This window comes from Melanotaenia boesemani, chromosome 5 (assembly GCF_017639745.1).
Source record: "Melanotaenia boesemani isolate fMelBoe1 chromosome 5, fMelBoe1.pri, whole genome shotgun sequence".
Lineage (NCBI taxonomy): Eukaryota > Metazoa > Chordata > Actinopteri > Atheriniformes > Melanotaeniidae > Melanotaenia > Melanotaenia boesemani.
In genome coordinates this window covers 20,683,261-20,708,862 of record NC_055686.1, presented here as the reverse complement: position 1 = coordinate 20,708,862, position 25,602 = coordinate 20,683,261, and the positions used below count along the sequence as shown (strand labels likewise).

At 42.6% G+C, this 25,602-nt stretch overlaps 1 protein-coding gene across 7 annotated transcripts; it reads right to left on the bottom strand.

Moving 5' to 3' along the window:
- Positions 1-692: 692 nt before the first annotated feature.
- Positions 693-24,154, bottom strand: zbtb4 (zinc finger and BTB domain containing 4). 7 transcript variants are annotated; one of them, XM_041984647.1, is made up of 5 exons: positions 23,811-24,137; positions 22,968-23,064; positions 19,812-19,945; positions 16,925-17,075; positions 693-9,327 (listed from the first exon to the last, which is right to left on the bottom strand). In XM_041984647.1, the coding sequence occupies exon 5, from the start codon at positions 9,309-9,311 to the stop codon at positions 3,789-3,791; it is 5,523 nt and encodes a 1,840-aa protein (XP_041840581.1). In that variant the 5' UTR covers positions 9,312-9,327; positions 16,925-17,075; positions 19,812-19,945; positions 22,968-23,064; positions 23,811-24,137; the 3' UTR covers positions 693-3,788. The 7 variants fall into 7 exon arrangements, 6 of the variants coding, with proteins under 6 accessions (XP_041840581.1, XP_041840583.1, XP_041840582.1 ...); XM_041984649.1 differs by lacking the exon at positions 16,925-17,075; XM_041984648.1 differs by lacking the exons at positions 16,925-17,075; positions 19,812-19,945.
- Between the last annotated feature and the right edge of the window lie 1,448 nt (positions 24,155-25,602).

The window sequence follows — 25,602 nt, the reverse complement described above, 5'->3', positions numbered from 1 at the left end:
CTTACAATCCATATATGAACCCATTGAAAATATATGGTGCATTATGAAATAAATATGACAGAAGGAACTTAAAATCAATGATCTCCTATCAAGTTCTCCAGGTTGTAGAAGCTTACCTGCGTCAACACACCTTTAGATTAAATGGATTCAACAGTTTGTCAAGTTCTACACATTGACCCATTCATTTCAGTCAGGTTTGTTGAAGCAAGGAAACATCTAAAATCTGCAGGACTGAGGCCCTTAAGGAGTGGAGTTTGAGATCCGTGCTCCAAGCTTTTGATGAGCTTAAATGTCAGGCAAAATTGGGAAAACATTTTATAGTCCAATCATGACCTTCTCTGTTCTCAAACACTTTTTGTGTTAAAAGAAGACATGTTGCACCACAGGGGTAAACAAAAACACCACTTAGTTTCAATATTTGGTATGTTGTCTTTTTTCTATTGTTTCTAAATAAAGGGTTTCAATGATTTTCAAATGCATTACATTTGTTTTGTGGAGACATTACTGTAATACAACACACACTGGTACACCCATGTGCTTAAAAGAAGTACAACACATCACATTTTGTTCAGCATTTCCCAGCTCTGAAGAGTAAATATGCATTTCAGAAATGAACATCCTACAGTGAAACACAGTTGAATTTATAAAGGTTGGGGTAACTCAATCATGAAAAAAGACCAGAAAAAAGCTTATTTCATTGGGTCATCAGGTTAATACTTTATTTTGCTTGATTGCAGCAAAGAGAAAGAAAGGGAGACAGAAACAAGGGGAAGGAGAAACAGGAAGAATTTTGGAAAAGGAGACTACAGACTTTGGGAGAGCTGTGGCTACAAGCCTTTGTATCAAATCTAAAGACAAAGTCATCAGGCAACATTAAAACATCTTTTAAAAATAACATTAACATATTCTGTGGGCTTTATATGGCACAGTATTACCCTAGACATGTACACAATACCAAAACAGTTTAGCCACACTCCTACATCTATGAACAGCTTCATAGCAAACAAAGCCATGAAATCTATCTCCAGGTCATACCGTTATTTCTTAAGAAAACTCATTTGCTGTTCAAATTTCTTATGCCATAACAAGGCACCTTAACATTTGAAATCTGGCAGATCCACATCTTACTATAGATAATTATTTAAATATCAAAGCAGAGGCACATTCATTTTAACTTAAACATACAGTAAATAGTTGTATATTACCACCAGATTCCAGTCCAGTCACTACAATACGTTGAATTGCATGCTTTTGGTCTGTATGATAACCACTGATGGCAAAATATGGCATAAGAAATGGTCCAAAAAACACAAACATGTCCATCTACAGGAATGACTTGAGATAGTGTACTGGAGACAGCAAGGCTTTTTTACACTGAAACTAACCCACAGAAAAGTGTACCAAAATAAACAAAAATCAAACAGGTGGCCCATATACTGCCAGGGGATATGCTGCTCAGGCAGATTTATTTTGGTTTTCTTATTCTCACAGTCACTCGTTCTCACACACGTACCAAAACACGCAAAAGGCTTGTAACCACACCCGAGGGGGATGCTTGTGCGCCCCTGCAGTCGGTCACATGTTTGTTTTAACACTCCTGCTAGAACCAAAAAAAAGGTGCCCCAGTACCATAACACACACGCTGAAACATATAGTTCATTCAGAGGAGGTGCAGCAAGCCAGAGTGTGTTCAGTGGAGTGGGACAATTAAGCAGCTCCTAAATGTGAGACGGAAATGTGGCTGCTAATTTTGTGTTGTTTTATTTTTGTTTGCTTGCATTTTTTTTCCCCAAACTGCATTCTGTAATGAACAACAAAAATCTTAACTGAGATATGGAAGATCAAAAGCCAGAAAATATAAGAGGAAATAAAAAAAAAGCTAAGCACACAATGCCAGATTTGCTGAGAATATAAACGGTTAGGAAGCAAGTGTTGCTCATGCTTTGTGGATACAGAACCCAAGTTTACTGACATGTTCCTAGGACTACTGTTTATATGCATACCAGACGTTATACGGTTCTTTAACGGGTTATCTGAGTCAAAAAAAACAACAAAAAAAGGAACTGAAACCAACTCTACCATTAATGCAGCTGTACTTCATTAACCTCATGACTAAATTTACATTCATATTTTTAAGTTTACTCCCCCTTTTCACTGAAGCCACTTCCATCTGGTAAGAGGGCTAAACAACAAACAACATAGTTTAACAAAAACATATAGAGATAACATTACACTTAACAAAAAAAAAAAAAGGCCCCAGGAGGGCATCTGGAGAGTTTCGGCCCGCCACTTCGGTTGCTAAGCTCAGCTTTTTCCTACCTCTTAGTAAATGACACAGAGCAGGAAAGGGAAATAGATCAGACTTTTTCCCGATCACTACTTAGTTTTATTTTTTTTATTTATTTATTTATTTTTTTTGTCTTTTTATGCCTCCAACATAGTTTCTGTGGAGCCTTTTGATTCAGTCCAACAGTTTTGTGCCCATATATTTCTCTTCCTATCCAGAAATAACTCAATACCCTGAATCCATTTTCTTTTTCCATCTTTGCTGTCGCTTTCTTTTTCCTGGCTTAGGAGATGGGGCCTTTTCCTCTTGCAAAGAGAAAAAGCTACACAATATGAAGGCTGGCTGTTTTTTTATTCCTTTCCTTTTTTTTTTAACTTGAAGGAAATGAGATGAAAAAATGGAAGTGCAATGGTCTACCAGCTTTTAAGTCTTACCCAGTGGCCAGCTACATTTTCAAAGCAGCTACATGTGTTTCCTTGAAGTGACCACTACTTTTCTATTTGTGCACATAAAGTATAAACTATGGTGAATGCTATACAGATCCTACAGTGCCATCTGGCCATGAAGTCGGCAGGTTTGTCTAGACTTATAAAAGCGCAGATGATCTGTCATTGTCATACACTCATGTCCAGCCATAGCTTTGACTTCTTAATGATTTGGATATGAGGAATCACTTCTAAATGCTCTTCTACACACTGACCTACAGTAGCGATTCCAACTTGAGTGGGAATGCTGCACACGTCTCACATGGAATGATATAGACATCCATACAAATATAGACATCCATACTAATTCTCAATCACTCGCAAACAGACACACGCCTTTGTGTACACACAGCAATACCTGTTTAGGCCCAATGCTGCATGCACAAATACCTACATACATGTGCATGGACATGCTCATATAGAACTCTCACGGACAGTATAACAACAGGATACACCTGCCTTCTCACGTGCTCATATAAAAATACACAAAGTTTGAGTTGCTTAATGCTTCACTTCCAACTGTGTTAGGACTCCTCTGCCTTATCTCACCTCAAGCCCACACAAGCCTTCCCTGAAGAGCGTTTATCCTCGTTATGTGGTGACTATAAAGGGAAGTAGATTGAACTAATTTTTCACACAACACACACCCTGTTAGCATTTCTTATTCTTATATTATAGATAATGTAATGAGTCACAGAGGAAGATTAAACAAGCTTTAGAACTACAACACACTACAGGAAGACAGAAGAGACATGGAGGAAGAAGAGCTGGAGTAAAGATGGAGCAGTGATATGTCACTACAATATTGGCTTCTCCTCCCCATCTCTTTGCTCCTTCTTCTTCCTTCACACCTACTCCTGTAATGCCTAGCTCTGATCTCTTGTATAATAAAAGAGAGGCAGGGATACTGTGCAAGTGTACTGAGTGAGCCAGTGAGCACGAGTCCCTTCCACTCCCAGCCAAAACCGATGAGGCTGTCCCCCTTTGAACTATAATTCTAATAGTGCATCTGAGTCCTACTGTTTGCTGCTGCTGTCTCGTTGCTTTTTGCCGCTGCCACTGCTGCTGCTGTAGAGGCTGGGATTTGTCACAAGAGGGTGAGGGGCTGCACCCATGTAAGGCCCAGCAGTGGCGGCGTAGTTGAAGATGGCAGGGAGGATTGGCAGAGGCTCCACCTTGTCTCCCCCAGGTCCCATCATGTTGAGAGCCACAGGAAGTGCTGCCAAGTTGTAGGGGTAGGCGAGGAGCTGGGGCCCATAGAGCAGCTGGTAAGGGTCCGGATAGAATGGCAGCTTAGCCAGGTCGCTGCTATTAGGTACTATCACTTTTCCCAGTGGACCAAAAGGAAGTGCTCCCGGTGGATATGAGGACATAAGCAGGTTTTCCTGCTGCTTTTTAACAGAGCGGTAGCTGTCCGGCACAATAAGGGGTAGTGGATAATCCTGGGTGGGGTAACCAACTGGTGTGGTGTCTCCCTGCTGGGAAACTCTGGAAGAAACATTGTCCTGGTGGTCCGGTTCAGGTGGTTGGGGGACTCGGGGGAGAAGCAGAGCATGTGCAGAGGGGCGGTCACCGATACCAGCTGCTCCAGTAGGAAGTGAGAGCCTATCGAGTCCTTGTGAACAGGAGTGAACCTGCAGGCTGGCTTGAGCTAACAGTCCAATAGCTGAGGGGGACCGGCAGGGGGACTTAGGAGTGTGTCTGTGTGAAGAGGGTCCATTAATTGTGGTTTGAGTGGGGATATGTTGGGGTGACGGTACAGGGCTCAAGGGCTCCTCTTTAGGCACCAAAAGTGCAATCTGGTCCTGTGGGGGATGTACAAGTCTTTTGATCTGCTGGGCCCTCTCTATTTCTTTCTCTCTTTCCTTCTCTATTTCCTTGTTTCTCTCCTGTTCCCTCTGTCTCTCCAGCTCCATCTCTGCCTCTCTTTGCCTCTCTATCTCTCTTTCTCGAGCTAGTATAGAGGACATGGTAAGGTCTTGTGCTTCAGTGGGAGAGGGACTCCTAGACAGGCATTGGGCTCTTAGATCTTGGACTATAGGAGATTCCTCGTACTCTGCATGTAGAAATGTACCGCTCCCATTCTGCCTTTCTCTGTCCATAATGACCCCATCCTGTCTCATGAATCCCCCCTCAGAGATAGGAGTTGTTGCCATGGAAACAGGAGGAGCCGCACTGGTTATTCTGATCTGTGATGTCATGGGCAAATTTGGAGAGGTGCTGGTGGATGTCACAAAGTGCAAAGGGCTGCGCATTCTGTGGATCTGGCTGTCCAGGTTCCTTTTGCTGGGGGTGCGGTAGTCAAGACAGTCAGGTCCATTCATGACGAGAACACTCTGGAGAGTGGAGGGTGTGGCAGACATGACTTCGGGTTTGATGGGTGCAAGGTTAACTGGGCTTTCTAATGGAGGGTCTGCATTTTGTGGTCTGGACTCTCTCTCTGGATCTGGAAGTGTGAGCTCTGTTGGTTCAGGTTTTTCACTGGAATCCAATTTCAGGCGCTCATCTGTGAGTTCACTTAGATGGTTTTCATGCTGCTGTGATGCCAAACAGTCCCCAGCACTGGGCGGCTCTGGCGCTGAGTAGCTGATAACTGAAACAGAGAGAGCACTGGGAGTCTGTCCTTTTTCAATTTCTGTGTCTGTGCCATGAGTGTTAAAAAACGTCTGTGATTCTTTTAGCTCTGACTCATTATCATCCTTTTCTCTCTCTGGAGAACTGCTTAACTCATGGCGTCGGATATGGCGAGTTAGTGCTGAAGATGTCTTGCACACCTTATAGCACTGTGTACAGGTGTGTCGTGATAATGCTCTTCTGCTTAGACGACTTGGACTAGAATTATTTCCTCCTAAGCCTATTTGTCCTCCTTTATCCTCATCATATTTTGCCACCTCAGGCACAGATTTGACTCCGACAACAACTTGTTCACAACCTTTAGGGGGCACAGAGGGAGCCTCAGTAGGTTTAGGATGCTGGGCTCTCTGGTGGTCTTCCAATTTGTCCCTTGAAGGGAAAGTGGCTCGACAGAAGAGGCATACAAACTCCAGCAGATGGCTCAGCTCGTGCTTGTCTCGCTTCCTGGGGCTTGAGAACCAACGGCCACATGTACCACACTCTGCTGCATTCCCATTAGTCCAAGGCCGCCTCTTTATTCCCGTAGGAGCCACTGAGGTAGACAGAGGAGGCTTTGGAGAGTGCACAGGAGGGGCTGAACGGTTCTGTTTAACCTGTTCGTCTGCATCTTTATTTTTGTCTTTTAAAGGGGCAGAGAGATTGTCTTTCTTTTTTACTTCTTCCTCGACTTTGTTAGTTTTGGGGAGTTTCTCAGCCACCTCAGTTGTCCTGTCCTCTTCCTCATCTTGTGATTTCTCTGTCTGTTTATTTAGAAGGCTCTTAAGTCTCTCTGCCCTTCTCTTCAGGCGGATGGAGCGCTTGTACTTAAGTTTCCTTTGCCAGCTTTTTACCCTCTGTAGATGTGCGTGGGCCTTTCTCTTAGGCTTGTAGGAGTAGTACGGTCGCCATAAATTATCCTCCATGTCATTGTCACTATCCTGCTCACGCACCTCCTTACGAAAGTAGTACTCCCTCACCTGGTCAGGCGATTTGGAGCTCTTTTTCCTGTTCCCCCCCTCCTCCTCTTCCTCCTCCTCCTCCTCCTCCTCCTCCTCTTCCTCCTCACAGTCTCCTGCTTCCTTATCTTCCTCTGTTTCCAGGCTGGCTCTGTTCTGGAGGCGATGTTTATGATGATGATGGTGGGATGAAATTTGACGTAGTTCCTTGGCTTCCCACAAAGATGATGATTCACTCCGTTTGGTTTTTGGCGGAGACAGGCTCTTGTCTCTCCTAAGATCTGTCTCAGAGATGCTGCGCTTGACTATGGCCTCTTCACCAATGCGTACTGTAATCTGGCACAGTGGCCCTGCCTCTTTGACTTGTGACCCCACAGATGCTGACAGCTGCTTTTGGATTGAGACATTACTCTTGCTGTGGGACTTGCGTGATTTGTGAAATAATCTGCCTGTCTCAGTGTCTTTTCTGCCTCTAAAGTCCTCCTCTGTGGTATCTGAACTGTCTCTTGACCTCTTTCTATGATTATCTGTACTATCCCTTTGTTTTTTGATTGGTCGAGGACTGCCCTTGAGTGAAGTCTGACTGCTGCTTGTTTCAGGGGATGGGCTATTCATTGGGCTTTTCTCACTTCCAGAAGTAACCTGGTTACTATGCACAATGACAGAGGAGGACACAGCTGTCCCATGAACTATAACAGAGGGTTTTGTGTGACCATATGTTATTACAGAAGGCATGCTCATTTCTGTCCCTCGACCTGTCTTGAGAGTTTTGACTTTGCTGCCAGTAGATGTTTTGAAGCTGCCACTGCCTCGCCCCTGCTCTGACTCAAGGGCCTCAGTCTCATGTTTTCTAACTTGGGGCACATCATTCTGGGGGAGGGGTGTTAGTGCAGAGATGTCCCTGTGATCAGTAGCAACAGAAACAGGGAAACCATCAGGGAAGGCATCTGGATCAGGCTTCACACTTTGAGGGTGGGCCTCTGTGATGAAGCCTTGTAAGTCCTCTGAGCCCAAAGCACAGCCCAGACCAGGCAGGGAGAGGGAAGGTGTTTCAGCTGGTGGCAGTAGAAGGCCATTATGTAAGCTGTCACTGTAAGTTTTGTAGGGTCTCTTCTGGGAACGCATGGGAAGAAGGCGGTAGAGCTTGAGAGCATTAGCTTTCTGCTTATAACCCCCATTAGCTGTCTTTTCACTTGAGATGAGGCTGGGATTAATCCCATGAATGGTCTTTTGGTGTGTCTTGAGATTGTAGTAGGTGGCGAAGGCATCCCAACAGAAGATGCACTGGTATCGCCGCTCTCCAGTGTGCCACACTTCATGCTTTGTGCGATACTCAGCCAGGGCAAAGACTTTGTCACAATAATGACATGGATATTTGCGCCGCCATGAGTGCACATTAGAGTGACGCTTCAGGCTGGATAAGGTCATATAGGAACGCTCACACACAGAGCAGAAGTAAATGACATTGCCATCCACCACCTTCACAAAATGGTTCTCATCACCCGCCAGCAGCTCTGTGCCTGCTGCATCATCAGCTTGGATACGTGCCAGGAGGCTCCGTGCTTTCTTCCCAGGCCGCGCCTTACTGATGTCTGTTTCTCCCACAATCACTCCCCCCTCCACTCTCACCTCACCCTCCTCCAGTGGCTCCTCCTTTGGCTGTACAGCGAGAGAAGGGGGGCGCAGGCTGTTGGAGGACAGGCCTGGCACCCTGCAGGAGGCCTCGTGGGATTGCAGTCTCTTGCTGTGGATAAAGACTTTGCCACAGCAACGGCAACTGAGGGCGCGGCTGCCACGATGCAGCCGCATGTGGACTGTGAGGGAGGAGGCTGAGCTGAATAGCCGATGGCACACCCCGCAAATCAGCTCTGGCTTCAGGCTGTCAGTTGGAGAGTAGGAGGACGAGTGGGGTGGTGCTGTAAGACCTTCAGAAGGTGGGGGAGGTGGAAGAGGTAAGGGGGGAGGGAGATGGAGGGTAGGTGGATGAAGACTTGGTCCATGGGGACTTCCCGCTTTTCCAGTTGGCCTTCCGGTCAGTTTCTCTCGCCTGTCTGTATCCCCACCTCTCTGATAGGCTGATGTGCCCAGATTGAAGAGAATCTGGTCAGTCTGAGAAGGCGAGGCTGTACCGTTGGCCACTTTGTGCCTCTCATCCCATCCATCCCCACCAAAACAGCCTCCTAAAGGCCCACTGGAAGATCTCTGGGGTGACCTGTGAATCTGAGTTTCTGAACTTAGTTTGGAGCACTTAAGAGGAGGGAGGGATTTTATATCTTTTCTGACAAATGCAGGAGCAGTCATTGGAGAAGACGAGGAAGAAGGTGAAGAGGACGGAGAGCTGTCGTGTCTCTGGGGCTTAAAAGGTCTGTGCTTTACATCCATGGTAGCATCAAGTTTCCACAGTGACCCTTTATCTGAGTTCTTCGATGATGGTCGCCGCCGGTGAGGGGAAGGGGAGGATGAGGAAGAGCTATGACAGCGGTTTGGTGAGGTCAGAGATGTTGGGAGGGGGGCTGCACTAAGTGGGAAGCTCAGGGTGATTTTTGCATTTTTAGGTCCATCACCCATACCCTCCAGCTTGTCCTCCATTGTGGCCTCTCCACGGCCTCCAAGCTTTTTTCCCTTCATGTCAAGTTGCTCTGCTTCCTCTTCCTCCTCTTCAGACTGAAAATCCACACCAAGACAGTGGACTGGTTTGTGTGGTAATTCAGTCCTATTCAAGCTGCACAAACTGACGGGTGGATGTGACTGTGAGGAGGCTTGAACTCGTTGAAAGGCGTCAAGAGCCACTGATGGTGGCTGGGAAGACAAAGGTGACAACCGCCTACTTTGATGGAGTGCACTGTCCTTAGCTGCAATATATGAGGGGTCAGAGATGGGAGTTAGGTCAGGAGCCAGGTGCTGTTCTCTCAGATGTGGCTGAAAAAGTCCCGCATGGTGGGGGTCCCACACCTTCTCACTGGACACCATGACCAGCCCCCGAAATCTAAAGAAAAACCCAGAAAGAAACTATGATTAGGATAAATGAACCATCTGGACATTTGCAATAACATAAGTTAGAACATTGCACCCAAAATGTTAGCACAAGCTAAAAAATTTTGCACAATCTTGACCCTGATAGAACACTTCTGGAAAATGACAAAGCAAACATAATGCCCCAGCAATGCTGAACTCCAGCTGCTCACCCAGGAATGGTGAGTGAAAGGAGGGAGTGGGCAGGGAGAAGGAATGAATCTGCAGCAATGCTGGTTTAGATTTCAGTGTGCCAAAGCCAAGCTTTCAGAAACACATTCCAGAGATCCATCGCTCTCTGCTATGACACAACAGTCCCTATGCCTAATTGGAAGACGGTTAGATTTAATCAATTTCCTCAGAATAGAGCGGTGACTTACATCCGTGGTCCTAACAGACATGAAATAGTCCCACTTTCTTGGTGTTTGAGCACGAGCCTTGTTAGCCATTTCAGCAGTGACTAAAATGTGTGAGGCATGATTGTAACCATTTATTTGTGAAAGTGGTGAGAAGGAAAGAGGAGAAAAGGAAAAAGGATTGTATGCATGTGCACAGAGAAAGGGTGTTTTTCTGCCCTCTACATCCGGTACAGTCTTAGCTAAGCTGCAAAAGATGAGCAACAGACTATTCTCATTTGACTTCAAATGCTATGTCGGTGGATGCAGCCTAATGTAATTTCCTATAAGAAAGCTACAGATGCATGTATAAAGGGTTGCTGTTTTCGTTTGAAACGGGCCCATTTGTTTAGGTTAACATATTGGGGAGAATAGCAGAGACAATATGAGGTTGTAATGATGTGACAAGGAGAAAAATCCTCAGTCATGCTTTTCTGCCTTCATTTTCAAGCAGCAAAGCAGCTAGGAGGGCAGGCCGCTGTAAAATTCCACAGGCAGCCCTGAACAGGCAGAAACTAGGTCAGCACTGTTATTGCAGAGGAAAGAGGAGGGAGAGAGAGAGAGTGAGGGCGAGAAAGAGGGAGAGTGAAAGGGTGACAGAAAGAGAAAGAGAGTGAGGGTTAGCGAGAGCAGGAGATGGGGGCATTGAAACAGTGAGACACATCCCACTGTCAGACAGAATGGAGTCCGGGAAAAACAAGCTGCACATACATGCACTGTACATACACTCTTAACATGCCCTCAAGCAGGACACACAAGCTTAAACAAAGTAGTTCAACATGGACGGGCCTACTTGTAAATGATATTCAAAAGTGAAAGGTGAATCTGAGTGCAGCGCGGCCTGCTGCTGGACTACAGCTGGGGTGGATGTATAGTCCACAAAATAAAAACACAAGTGACCTTTAATGACAAACTCCGTGCATTAACCAGTTTGTGCCAATTCAAGATCTATTTCTAAAACAGAACAAAGGCGCATATTCCTGTCTAGCCAGGCTTGCCGTATTTTGAAGCTCTGTATTTATACAGGCTTTCATTTCCACTCACATTTGCTGTGCAAAAGATGTGCAGGAAATCCCTTATGGCAAGCGTCAGCCTGCTACAAGTAGGCGGACACACTGAGAGACAGTACTAAGACTAAAAATTTCACCATCTCATCTGATGCTCGCGCCGTGGACAGGAAAATGCGTATGACGCCCCCTCGTTCTTTTTCTTTATCTTTCTGTGACGCACACAGGCAGAGGCTGCACGACACGCTGTCTAACTTTGACAGGCAGCTTTAACACGCTTAACATGGACTGAACTATCGCACATGCAGAAATGTGAGAAAAATTCAGATGAAAATACATTTATCTGCCTGTAAAACACATAGGCACGCATACAAATGTGACCATGAGGAGGCTATAGAAAAATCTAAATAAGCAACAGGATGCTCTGCAAAAAAAAAAAAAAAAAAGTGGTGGGGTGGCTTATGAAGTGTTAAAGCTTTGTTGCACTGTAAAATTTCACTAGCTGCAGGACAAATTACGAGCTAAAATTACCAAACACATTAGCTTTCATACAACCAAGGCCCTCATTGACAGGCAGCAAGAACACAGGAACACTTTCAGCGCTGATTTAATTTATATCCTTTACCAAGTGTCAAATGGGAGGAAAATGTAACCACTGTCAACTTGATTCACATAATTTTATTCATAAGTATTTCAAACATTACAAATGGGAAAAAATGTGCAGGTGAGCCTTTCTTTGGCTGCATAGTTTAACTTCTAAAAGCTTTATTATTGCTTAATAATGCTGCTTGTATTTTTTTAACTGGACACTGAGACTGCATCTGAAAACCTGAAAACAATTAGTTCATAATCTACAGAATTTGAGCAGTGAGACAGTCACCAGAAATATAATTGCTGCTAAAGTGGACTTGCATAAGGGGAGGCAGGAAGGTTTGGCTGATCCATCGGCTCGAGGCCTTGAACCAGACGTTGAGCAATCTGTTTATTCCTCACTGAAACTGGTACTTGTGTTGACAGACAAAAAGCTGTCAGGATTCAGTAACCACATTTTTTCTGCTTTTGTTTCTTAAAAAAAAACATGTTCAAAAAGTTTTAAGTTTTGCTCATTAGCTCTAAAATTCTAGTTTACTGCAAATTATTTATTTATAGTATCAGCCATCACTGTACTCAATGAAATAGCTACAGAAGTACAACTATGCCACATTTCAACAATAAAATATGGCAACTCAAAGAAATTTAGGGAGTGAGGTGATCAGATGGGCTTTAAACAAGCAAATAGTTCAGCAACAATCTAAATTGCTTTATTATAAGCTGAATCTGAATCTGTCTCCACATTTGTGCTTCAGCTCCAAACTTTTGATAATGTCATCCAGAAAAAAATGTATTCGTGGACGCAAATGCCTGAGTCTCATTGGACACTCTCACCCCGCATGCTCCCATCTAACGTGGTCTGTGTAATGTCAAATTGAGCGTATGCGTGAATAGAAGAGGTAATTGTCTAGAGATGGCCTGCCTCCTAAAAACTCTACTGAGGCACCACCCCCACTTAAACCAAACAGAGTATTTCCAGTTGTGAGAGCATGTCTGACATGGACAATCACCTGCTGTGTGCTACATGTGAAAAAAGGACAACTTCAGACAATGTCTGGGCCTGAGTCTCTCAGCATCATTTGTGAAAACAGCTTGACTGTGTACACATTTGATGAGACTGTAATTATCAGTCATTGCAAAGAAAACTTTACAAACTACAATAGCCTGATGGAAGTGCTGCAGGTCAAGGCTGAAACAGGAAACTTTGTGATTTGTGCATTTCTTCTTTGCACTTCTTTTCCCAGTAATATTACTGATTTAATATATATATATATATATATATATATATGTATATATATATATATATATATATATATATATATATATATATATATAAAAAGTTCAATATTAGTACCACTAACGGGGATGATGGCGTCATTGTGTTTGTGCATGAGGGGTTGGGGGAGTGCCTGAAAGGCAAATTGTGTGGGGGGCCTCGGTGTTCCAGCCGGTGAGCCAACAGCGTGGAGCATTTGGGGAGAGGGAGGTGTTGGTTGGGCTTTCTACCCACTGAGAGGCAACCAGAAGGGTCCAACTAGCAGTTGGTGTGGCAGGATAAGTGTGTACGTGTAGCGTATAAGATTGTGGGTGTGTAGATGTAGGGGACATTGTTAGCAACAGCAGCTACTGAACTCTCCACAACCCCCCGGCTAGGAGAGCGTGGTAGAGCCAGCCAGATGGGATAGAGGAAGGGAGGAGGTAAAGGGATATTGGTATGAGTTGGGGAGTGGTTGTGATGGCGTGAGTGGGGGATGTAGGAGGTAACTTCAAACATATCTCATGTTCACATTTTATGGTTTCCTTGTCTTTTAGATCCCCCTCAGTGTGACTAGCAATCTGCCCCAACAACATGTGTCCACTTTCGTGATGTGGTGCTTTTTAATGCCAGGCCACGCACCAGCAAACCTGTGCATGCCTCAAACGACATACTCTCTATGCTCTGTTAGCTCTCAGCCCAGCACGCAATTCCCATAATTCCGCTCACTGCAGCAAGCAGAATCATGGGAGGCATCAGGACACAGTAATACCAAAAAACAAAAGCACCCCTGGAGAGCAGTAGCACAACACTGCTGACCTTTTTGAGGTAAATTCCCCCCAAATTATTTTTAATTTACAGTCCCAGTGGTTGCTAAAATGGTGTGCGAGCGTTTGTGTGTGTGTGTGTGTGTGTGTATGCGTGCGTGCGTGTGTGTGTTGGTGGGGGTCTGTTGGAGTTTGTAGCCTCAAACAACACGAGAAGCATTTATCATTTGCAAAGCTGAGTCAAAGTGTTAGAACGGTCACCGTAAACTGCAAGCATGATGGTAGAAGAGAAAAAAAAAGTGATGCAGCAGCTTCCTGAACGTGTCCACATCCTTTATGTTTGCCACCTTTAAAAAGAAAAACAACTGTAAACACAGTCAACCAGCTCAACAGCTTAATTTCAGAGCTTTTATGTCCTGCGAAGAAAAGGCTCAAAAGCATCTAATGCGTGACCTTCACATAATGATTTAATTAAGAAGGTTATGACTGCTGTGACAGCATCATCTATTTTGACACCACAGAGCTGTGAGAAACTACACTTCCTACTGTCTGACCTATGACCCCAACACTTTGGCAGCGTGGATCATATTTTCCATACGTTGAGCACAGGGGCTTGGCTTGGCATCCATGGAAACCAGGAATGTGGAGTTGCTGGCAGCAGATGCTGGGCTGTATTGGAAAAGAAGTAAAGCTTCGGGCAGCAACAACAGAGTTAGGGACATCAATATGCCCTCTGCTGCTCTATGTGAGAAAACCAGCTACAAAACAACAGCCTGGCAAAATGGAGGACAAGTTGGGCGGCCCAAAACTGAAATAAGAGACAGAATCAGTGGATTGAGTTGGAGATCCTAACCATCGCATAGATCTGAGTTTTTCCTCCCAAAACACATCCTCTGATGTAGCTAGTAAGTTCATAGGCATGGGTGGGAGACTGGCCCACCATATAAAAGAGCTCTAAAACAAATCTCACATAATGTTTAATGTCTGTTCTTGTGCGTGCCACCGTCTCCTTCCCACCTGCGGTGAATCGCAGAGACGCAAGAAGCTTCGATAAATTAAAAGTTTCATCACAATCTCAAAACGAGTCATCGCTCTCGAAAAAGAACTGCGTGGTGCGTCAGCAGCAGAGGGGAGGATGAGGGAGACAAGGCCTGTTACTGGCACACACAAACACACACACACAGATCCAGCAGAAACACACACACTCATAAAAATGCTTCCACAAACAGACACTGTATAAATACACACACCCAACAACACTCACACCCCGACACACGCAGAGTAAAATAAAAACCTTTTCCTCCTCTTCATGCACGAAGCAAATCGCCGCCACAGCAGCGGAGTGAAGCAGAAAAACAAGCAGGAAAACAACAGAATTCAGCCTCTCTTCCTCTAATTCTCTCAGTCTGTCTCTCAGGAAGGCAAGCATACAAGAGAACGTACCTCGGAAAACCTCCTGCTGCATCTCTGCTGCGATGTGTTCTCTCCCCTCACACTCCCTCTCTCCCCCTCGGTCTGTGTGTGCGCACGTCTGAGTGTGTGTGACGGAGAGGGAGAGTGCAGGGAGAGGCGGCGCACACACATACAGGCAGCAGTGTGTGAAGACAGAGGGCAGGAGCGATTCTCACACTCGAACTTGCTTGCTCTCCTTCACTCACTCCCCCTTTCTTGCTCTCTAGCTCTCTTTCTCTTCTCTTACACCAGTTTCTTTTTTTTATTCTGCCTCTGAAACATGATTCTTGGTGTTTTTGCTCCTCTTTTTTTTCTTTTTTTTTTTAAATTTCCAGCAAGTGAATCCCCCCCTTATTGAATTCAATCTTCTTTTTATTTGGAAGTGTTGTTCTCTCTCTCTTTCCCTCTCTCTCTAACATGCACATGCACACACACATACACACTACTTTATATACACAAAGCCCAGCGATAGGGAGAGGGAGGGAGAGAGAGGCAGAGGGAGACAGAGTGGGAGAGCAAGCAAGCAAGAGGACGCCATTTAAGCAGTTTGTTACGAGCACTGCAAGTCCCCAAAATGGCTGAAAACAAACAGGAACCACGCCAACTCAGAAAACCTGGGCACAAGGACAGACAGAAAGACAGACAGTGAGGGAGTGAGAGGAGAGTAAGCTGGAGATACAAGAGGAGAGACAGAGAGAGGACAAACTGACGGCAGCCTGATGGTGGATGGGAGCACTCAGGGAAACAAGTGAAGTTGAGGGAAAATGGAGGCATTAAAGGGGCGCTCCAGTGATTTAGTGCCGCATTTTGATAAAGTTTAGAAACTTATAAAACACACACTGTAAAAAGAAGGGTGAAAATCAATGCAGGAGAGGCCAAGATGTCTTGACTCAAAGGCTGTCGTATGGGACAAGTTCTAAAACAACATCTGCTCCTTTTCTTGTGATTGGCCAGGGGCAGATTTAAAATCCCGCCTATTAAGATTTTTCTAAACACTATTGGTCCAGTAAGCATCACAGGAGAAGTAATTACTAAACTTCATGTGAATAAACTTAATTGTCAAGCTGGTGTGAAGCTGTACTTCCTAAAACAGAGGAATGTGCTCTGTTGTTTTAACTTTGTCCTTTTTAACTAACTAACTAAAGATCTGTGGCAACTTAAAATATTGATTAGATCGGGTAGATAAGTTAGTCTCTAGGGATTAAGCGTGGACTATGCTCTCCCACAGAAATCTCTAAGCGGAGGTAATACAATATCAGACTGATCAGATGGTAAATTCTGCACACATTGTAGACTAGTGCATGAGAACAGCATTTCAAATGCGTCCAATCCAGCGATGGAGAACTAACATCAGGTTAAAAACTGTACATGCCCAATTTGCTTTGGTACAGTACTAACATTGTGTCCCAAAATAGTGACCAGAAAATGATTTCGGAAGACTCTCTTCTCAAATTACTCAAATCTGTCACAGCCTCGGAAGTATAATCAGAGAAAATAAAACAGTCCATGACATAAGCAAAAAAGGTTCAAGTGCCACCAGCGCCAGTGCCAGCTATATCAATTAAATGCTTTTAGGTCAGTGGGTTTATCTGAGGCTAAAATAGAACTAGAGGGGACAAGCTACTGTTCTGTTTGGGAGTGCAGCTTAAAACGCTTCTGCTGCAACGCCATCAAGGCCTGTGCGGCAAGATATCGTTTGTGATGCATCTGCATCCATGCAAAATGCCTCACAAACATCAACTCCCTCCGTTCTGGTTACTCTTGGCCACGCACATCACTGCCAGTGGAAATTCCATCTATGTTTCCCCTCTGTCAGCCATGTGCCACTCTGTGGCTTTACATCAGGAAGCATTCTCTCAGCTGAAACAAGAGGGCAGAAAAGTGTTGGCTGAAGTGGAAGAATGTTCAAGTCCTGTTTTGCTTCAGCCCAAACATACTTCCCCACTGTCCTTTTGAGAGAAGACCGCCCCGTCCACACTCCCCCCACAGCAACTGTCCCACAAGCACACACCAACTGAACCTTGACGCCAACACCCCCTGCCTCCCCCCCAATATCCAACACTGCCCTTTCCCTCTCTCCCTCTCTTTCATCACTCTCTCTCACCCTCATTGTACGCTGCCACACTTGTCTCCATGGGAACTGCTCTGGGATTGGGTGTTGTTGCTGTGACCTCCCTGGCTCATGGAGTTGGACAAACTTTTTTTCTTCTCCCTCCCATCGTCCCTCATGCACTCCTGCACGTCTTCAAAGCATGCTGGGTGTGTGTGAATAAAAACATGAAAAGTAGAGGTAAAACCATGTCAGACTGAAAAGACAAAGCAAAAAGAGTGAACTGCCTGTTGGCATAGACAGTACTGTGTTTCTGTGTATGTGTGTGTTACAGGAGAGCAGCCAGTCAGTCTACATGTGTATTGGCATTGTTCTGCCACCAGCTCTATTTTCTAAGACACCCTGTTCTCCATCTTTGCTTATTTATGGCTGTTTTGCTGAAAGGATTATATCAAGTAGCACACCCTACTGAATATACAAAGGTGGAGAATCTAAGGAAGGACATTTTTAATTATTATTCAATGAGCCCTTTTATTCAGTAAGCTTTAAAAGCAGTGATAGATGTTTTTACATCTAATATTCATCCTTTACAGACATGTACAGTAGTGTTTTTTTATTTCTTAATAATTTCATTTTAATAATTTAATTTGTTTTAATTTATTCTACAAAAATATAAGATAATATGTTACATTTCGATCATAAAAATATTATATAATAATAATATAGTGTTTTCACTGGAATCAGGAGCCTTGGAAAAGGCAAACATCTAAAACCTGCAGGATAGGGGCTGGTAAAGCCTGGAAATAGCGATCCCTGCTTTAAGAGGCAAAACTTAAAGTATGTTTGCATCAGCTTTCAGAACTTCTGAAATGATCCACTCTTGATTTGTTGTTGCTTTTTTTTCTTTTCTTTCTTTTTTTGCAAGCTTTACAAACACTTTTAAGTCCACTTTTTTATTCCTCTGGGAGTTTTTGCAGTTTCATCATTGCAGCATCTATAGTGGAAAACATAATTGTGTTTGGAGCTAGTTTTTTTTATAGAGGAGCAGAGGATTCTCTCCAATATGATGGATTTCCAGATGGAAAGTCTGGATTAGGACCATGACAGACTGGTGCCGCTCCTTTGGTGTCTGGTGCTGACAGAAAAAATGGCCATAGAGCTATAACAGATTCAGCTTAATGTCAGTGTGAACTTCCGAAGCCTCTTAAGGCCTTGAATCAACTTCCACTGGCTCTTTTGAAAAGTCATATTCAAATAATCTACAAGGAACTTGAAATAATATATTTTTAGCCTCTTGCTCAGTTGTAGAATGATCAACACACTTCTAAGCATAATTTGTTCACTTTAACCAAGACAAGACAACTTTAATGCTTATTTGTATTTATGACTTTGTCAACCTGTTCAGTCAAACATTTGCTTTCATCTACACTCCCAATATGTGGGTTAGAGTCAACACCGCAAGTGAGCAGCATGCAACCAAACTAGAAGATCAAATCTAAAGAAATTTTCTAATCTTGCTCATGTTATTATTATTTTTGTTATCATTGTATTATTAGAAAAATAAATTATTAATAATTAACAGAGCTACACAAAGTTTTGTTTATTAGGTACATAACTCAGCAGTTTTTTTTTCATATCATCAGATTTAAAATAAACATGCTGAGTGCTCTTTGTGGTATTTCAGTTTCATTTATGGTTAAGCTGCAGCTCTTCCTCTCTGACACACACACACACACACACACACAGCAGATAGCGTCAGTGGTAAAGTGAAAGATAACATTCTCATAGCGTTGACAAGAAGTACACACTTTACTGATGACAATCTAACCTTCTAAGGGGGGGAAACTTTGAGAGTAGTATATCATGCTTGTTAAACAAGCTTAAATGGACTCCATGAAATAAATAGATTTAATTCTTAAGCTGCCTTTCTAGTCTAGCTGACCAGTCAAAGTGCTTTAAGGTAGAAACCATAGTTATCCTTTTACCAAACATTTTTACAGCCTTATTCTGAAAACTCCCTTTACATTTCTACATGTTTACATCTTGAGCTAAATATAGACAAGCAATGTCTTCATTTGCAGTTGTATATATGCATGATAACTAAATGCTTGTTTGGCTAACTTTAATTGTTTTGCCATGTTTGTATGGTAAAAATCCAACCTTGAACATTATATGCTTTATTACTTGATGGTATGTCAAGTAATTGTACTTAAATAACAGAATACAAGCACCTTTCTCCAGCTCATTTCTCCTATGTGATGAGTTGTATTACTAAAACCTGCAGCAACTAAATTTAAACTATTAGAGAAGTCACAGTGAGGAGCTTGATATTAAAATGCTGCTCTGATATTAAGACTATACAGAAATTATATGTCTTTAGAATACTTACAGCAATTTTAGTAATTACTACAGTTAAATATACAGCTAAAAACATCAAATAAGAATAAATAATATAATTTTTGCTTACAATTACACTCTACTGACTACCTTTGATAACATCTAATTTAAACGTCAAATCTGCCCTGTACTGATCTGCAAAATGTGCTTTGCAGATCCAGTAAAACAGCTGCATGAGTCAGCAGTCATGTAACCATCAAGGAAGGAAAAGTTCACCATCTTCTTCTATTCCCAAAATGCAGTCACACATAAAGTCAGGCTGTTTTACTTCAACACAACTTATTGTTGAAAGTGTCCATTTCTTTTCGAGAGCTGATACCCATACATGTTATATGTTAGAGCTCTAGCTTGATGTTTATGTTGAGGTGGTAAAATCTACTACATAAAGGCAATGACAATGCATAAACTTACAGTATATAAAAGTCTTTTTCTTCTTACATTCAAGTTGTGCACCTCCTTGCATGAATAGCTGTGTGAAAACATCCTGAGGCATGTTCAAGTGTTGGTAAACATCCTCTGTCATTTTAAGGAAGGGATGACTAACCTGCTCTCCAGCTGACTTGGACTGAGATCAAAGTGGGAAGTCAAACAATGTTCGAAGAGTTTAAATGTCGGGGGCTCCTTAAAGAGGAAGCAGCGGCTTTACAAGGCCAACGTAGCGAGTCCTGTCTCTGTGGCCTGCGCAGAGAAACATGAGGACGGAAAGTGCAGAATGAAACCACACCACAAAAATATTCTGCAGGTACATAAACGAAAGACTGATACACTTGTTTACATTTGTTACACACTTGAACACAGATGAAAGAGTGTTTAATCCCTCGCATTGTCTCACAGACACAGGGGCGGTGCTTGGAGTAACTTGACAACAGCTCAGTAGACAGGGGAGGGGAAAGATGAGCGTGCTGGAGCATGCCCTCAGCTCGCACTTCACTGTTGTTTACAAAAATATATATCAGGGCAGCTGCTCAGTAATGTCTGTAGTGTATGGCAGAGATTTTTGAGTTTGACAGAAATTAAGCAAACTGCAATCTTATGCTTGGTGCAAATATATTTACAAAGCATTTACTACTGAAGCTAAACAAGTTTTTAGATTTAAAAGTGCATGGTTAGAAAACAATATTTCAGCTACATAAGGCGATGCATTACCATAATCAACTTGCAATCATTGATTTTAAACTGGAATTTGGGGAGATTATGAAATGACATGTGATAACACGGAGGGGAATTATTTTTACTTTGAGCTGCAGTAGAAAGGAAACTTATAAAAAAAAATTAAAAGGGAATGACTTAAACTTAACTCTCATGAGAAGAATTGAATGTACCTCCTCTATCCTGCAAGACAGCAATTAAGGCCTGAAACGTGGTCACATTTCATACAGAAGCTTTCATCAGCATGTCTAGATCTGACATTATTTTAAGGTTCTGGACATGTCCCATAGCTGTAATGAAACCACAGGGAAGATTCATCCGGTCATATGACAAGTGTTGTTTAACAGTTCCACAGCTGTGCTTGACGTGCCTGATATAACTCAATAGGCAAATCCACACACGAATCAAATGACACAAAAGGGGTTGCAACCACGAAACTCTTGACAAGCCTACATTCAAATCGTAGATGCAGTGAACATGTTTGTGTGAGAGGTGCAACTCTGCTAAGTCGCACAAGCTGTCCCTGGTTACACACAAGATTTGATGTTTGTTTTCTTAAATAAAGGGGACTCAATGGGTGTAGGTAACATGAGTTAAAGATGGCATGTTTACAATCAGTCTGCTGAGCAATGAACTGCTGGCAAAATCTGGTTGTGTAACAGGAAAGACAAATGTAGAGAAGAAGAGGAAGAGAAGGTTTGGAGTGTGGACATTGCCAAAGGAGACTAGAAAGGATAGGTGGAAAATCATCTGGGAGGGGTGCCTGATATGGCGTGGAGCAGGGTGGGAGGTGGTGGATGGCTGGATTTTCCACTGCCTGAGAGAGAGAGAGAGAGAGAGAGAGAGAGACAGAGAGAGAGAAAGAACAGCTAAATCAAATTAATTAGCTCCTTCATCTCCAGGCAGCTACTCAGGCATGCTGTACTGGCAAAGGGAGACAGTTGGAAAGAGAGGGGGGACTGCAAGCCTATGAGAATGGGAGAAAGCGAGACAGGACATGGTGGAGGGCTGAAAAGCCTGCTGTGTATGTGCACTATTCAGGAGGACAGGCAGCAGAGGGGAGGGGTGCATAATTCTCTGATAAGCATGAGGGTTGTTTTGCTGGAGCCGCAGCTCAGCCGTGAGGAGGAGGAGGAAGTGGCTGCATGTTGGCTCTTAGCGGCTGCGCTTCGGGGCGAGGGTACTTCCTGTTTCTAGACAGCTTGTATTTTGAGGGCACTGTAAATAACCCTTTTTCTGCATGCCACCTTAAATAGCACACAGGCACTTCAATGAGAAACGCCAGTCCCGGAAAGATGAGCAAGTCTTGCGATAAGAAAGGAAAAGAGAGATACAAAGGGCCTCTGAGTTCTGACAACACTGTAAACAAGAATAAAATCATAAATCACTGACTGTGGCACTGATTATCTGATGAAAAATGCTAACGGAGAGTGGGACAAAAAGAAAATGAGGCAGATGATTGGAGTTAATGGTAGTAGAGCAGAGAAATGTAACACAAAACATGAGAAAAGAGGTACATCTGGGGAAGAGCCATGGGAGACAAATGTGGCCGTCTCAGAAGCTCGGTAAAAGAGGCTAAGCGAATGGAGCAAGAAAGAAAAGATGGGAACATAAATGAGGGAGTTGGAGAAACTACAAAGACGGTTTTAGTTGTCCAAGCAGCAAAGGAGACGATTCTTTGAAGAATGAAAGGCGATCAAATTACTACAAGGTTTAACTGTGCAAAAAAAAAAAGTAGATATGCCAAGTTGATTCGCAATGACAAGCTTAAAAAGGAAGTTTTCCTCTTAACAAGTGAGAATAGAATGATGGTGAAAAAAAAAAAGGTGTATGGCATTGGGGAGCAAAAGAGACAGTGCCAGAGGTCAAAACCTTGGAAGAAGAGAGCACTGGACAGCTCAGTGCAGCAGCATTGCCCAGATGAGAATTGGCTGCACCGTGAGAGCCTAAGATTAGCACTAAGCCGATTGCAGCGCGAAGTGGGATCTGGACCAATTAATTTAGCACCGAGATAGTTCCAGGAAGAGGCTGAAAGAACTTTAACAAAGCATAGATCTCCCACTATACTCCGGTGTATCCTGTGTGTCAAATACTAGCTGACTTAACATTCTTGCTTGTCTTTATTTTCTATGCGGTGCCTGAATAGGCCCTGAATAAAAGACAGAAGCTGAGAACATGGAAGGCTTCAAAGAGTGTTTATACGATAGAGGGACGGATGAAAAAAAGATGAAGACGCTTGGCAGAGGCGGACATTTGCCAAAACAAACACTCAAAGAACAGGACATTCTCTAGTGGACAGAAATGGGCTGGCCTGTTCCAAAGGGCTCTCAGAACAAGTTTCTGACCCTGCGTCACAATTTTTTAATAAAAAAAACAACTTTTTGGTGCATTAATAGAGGAAAAAAATACACCCTAAAAGTTCTTTTATCCTTCTCCTTCTTTGTAATGTATAAGTGGAACAATCCTACATTTCTACAACAAATAGAATTCAGTTGATTTTTTTTTTAACTGATTATAAATCAGATAGAAAAACATAGTCTGCTCTTCCTACCAGGCTCTGTATCTGCTTGTCTCTCTTCCTCCTTCCTTACTTGCTGACTTTATTGTGCTGCAAAACAGCCCCTCCTCCTGTGACTCCACACCAACCCCTGCAAAAAACACACTCACTGTCAGGCTGACATCACCAGACAACAGCTCCCCCTAGATATGCAAATCTTCACCCCTCAAAGAATTTCTCATTTATGACATTTCTTGCGTATAACCCACAACTACTGAGGGGCCTTCCCTACAAAAGCAAACCATTTATCATCTGCACCAATCATCACCCATCTATACTGATCATGCAATTAATTTTCATCTATAATCTATAAAAATGAATTGATTTATAATTTTTGGAACTCTTTTCAGCAACTGTGAACATCTAAGTCAAAGAGAAGTCAGCAAACTTAAGTAAATTTCGTGTCCAAAAAGCTGAATTTAATATATTGGCATGTTCTAATCTAGAAATTAGAGTTTTAAGATTTTCCTAGTTTTTTCAAATCTTAAACTATTAAGTACCAGGTTTACAAGCATATAATCGGCGACATTTAACATCTATAGTTAGCCACCATTCAGCAAAGTCTAGCAATATATAATTTGTCATTTATAATTTGACAGTCAATATTTTGGGGTAAAAAATTCTTCCACCTCAAATCAATGTATTCATAAAACTCCGTTTTTTACAGGTATACACTGATGTGAAGATACTCTGTATAAATTATTCACAACTACCAAATCTCTGCTTCATAAATATCATATCACAGTTTGTATGTGTGCTAAACAGGCAGCAGAGAATCAAAACAATCATATTTCAAATCTGCTGACACCCACTTGAATTACCTCTCTGGTTACATACCTGACACCATCAGGCCTTTGTAGACCAACCTCCTTGGAGCAATAGAGGGAGCAGCCCTCCGGGACCTAAATCCTATTGAAAATTATGGTTGTGCAATCTTTGCAATGGTGGTCATTCTCATTATGAACCAGAGGAGGGAGCCAACTGGCCAATAAGGAATCCTTTGTATACTCATGGTATAGCATGGCACATGGTGAACAAAGTGATTTACTGTCAGTCTTCTCTGCATTCCCAGCCCTGCAGTTCTGTCGTAATTTATTAAAATAACTCAACAGATCATTATTTGGTTACATATGGATACTGTAGAGTTGACTTCTGAGGTTCAATGAAGCTTTCCTTCACGGATCTGCCTAAGAAAATACAAGAGAGAAACCTGGCATGTCATAGTAATTTTTAAAAAATGACCCGCCATATTCAGCAACATAAACATGCATGTGATTTTCATAAACAAAAATTCATTAGACAATTCCAAAGTGAGAAGAAAAATGGCCCATAATATTACTCAAGTTTCTTTATTTCAACAAAGGCCAGCAGCGTGTGAAATACAATGTGACAATATTCTTTAGGACAAACAAATACAATGAACAGGATGACATTATGTAACCACAGCGGTAGGGTAACTCGGACACTGTTTATCTTTTACTTCCACTTCTTTATAAAGACTAGATACAAAAACACGGGAATCAACATCAACATATTTCAGTGCCTTTTATCAGACACACAACGCATTTTCTATTGCATACATAGATTTATAGCCATCAAAAGATCTTGCCTCAATAGGTTTATACTTTTGTTTACACATAGTAGATGGACAGCATATGCTGTAAGTAACAGCCTCTTCCCTTGCTGATAAGGTTGTCTAACAAGCTAAAAGCATTTCCTTCTCTTAGACGACAGCGCTAACGCTAGAATTTCATTACAAAGTTATCACTAATAACGCAATAAAAGGCTAACACATCTTCCCTATAAAATAAGGGGTCAATTCTGCTCATTATAACAAAAGATGGTGTAAAATAACTACAGTCTTTTCCATAAACAAACCAATATGCACGTAGTTAGCTAACAAAATGGCTTCAAGTTTCAACATCGACGGAGTGTCGAGACAACTGAGATTCTAGCTAGCAACCTTTCAAGCAAGTTTGACGTTTAATAACTTACGTTCACGCTCATAAATTAAATTCCTGAGGCACACGTCCCCCATCTTACTACAAAGCGTTTTTTCTATTATAGGTTACTATCTTGCTCGCATAGTTAGTCAAAAAGAATATTCCAGACTCCATCTTTTCTCGTTTACAAGAAGCAACTGGCTGAACTCCGCCATATTTAGTGCTAATGGATATGTATGCTAGCTGGTATAACCGTAATAACAGGCCTCAAATTAACGCAACAAACAACCCAAAACCAGCTAACATCATTAATTATGCGAACAAACCACATATTAAGCATAATCTGGTTCTAAGAAGCAGTGTGTTAGTTATCTAATAACAAACAATCGCATAGCGAATAATACAATGATAAAACAAGGCCTCTTCACATTATATACAAGACATAATACAAGACAATTACGTTGTAAATATCGCATACTTAATAAAAAAAAACGTTTTACAATACAAAAAAAGAAAAACAAAACGGCGTTTGTTGTGTACGGTAAATGTCAACGATGTGTGAATTACAAGCTAACAATCATAATATTTCGCTAAACGGGAGCTAGCCAGATTACTAGCACAAGAATGCCAAGTGATAATGTTAATATAAGTACGTAGGCAGCCGATGTTTAAGTGAGTCGTTAACG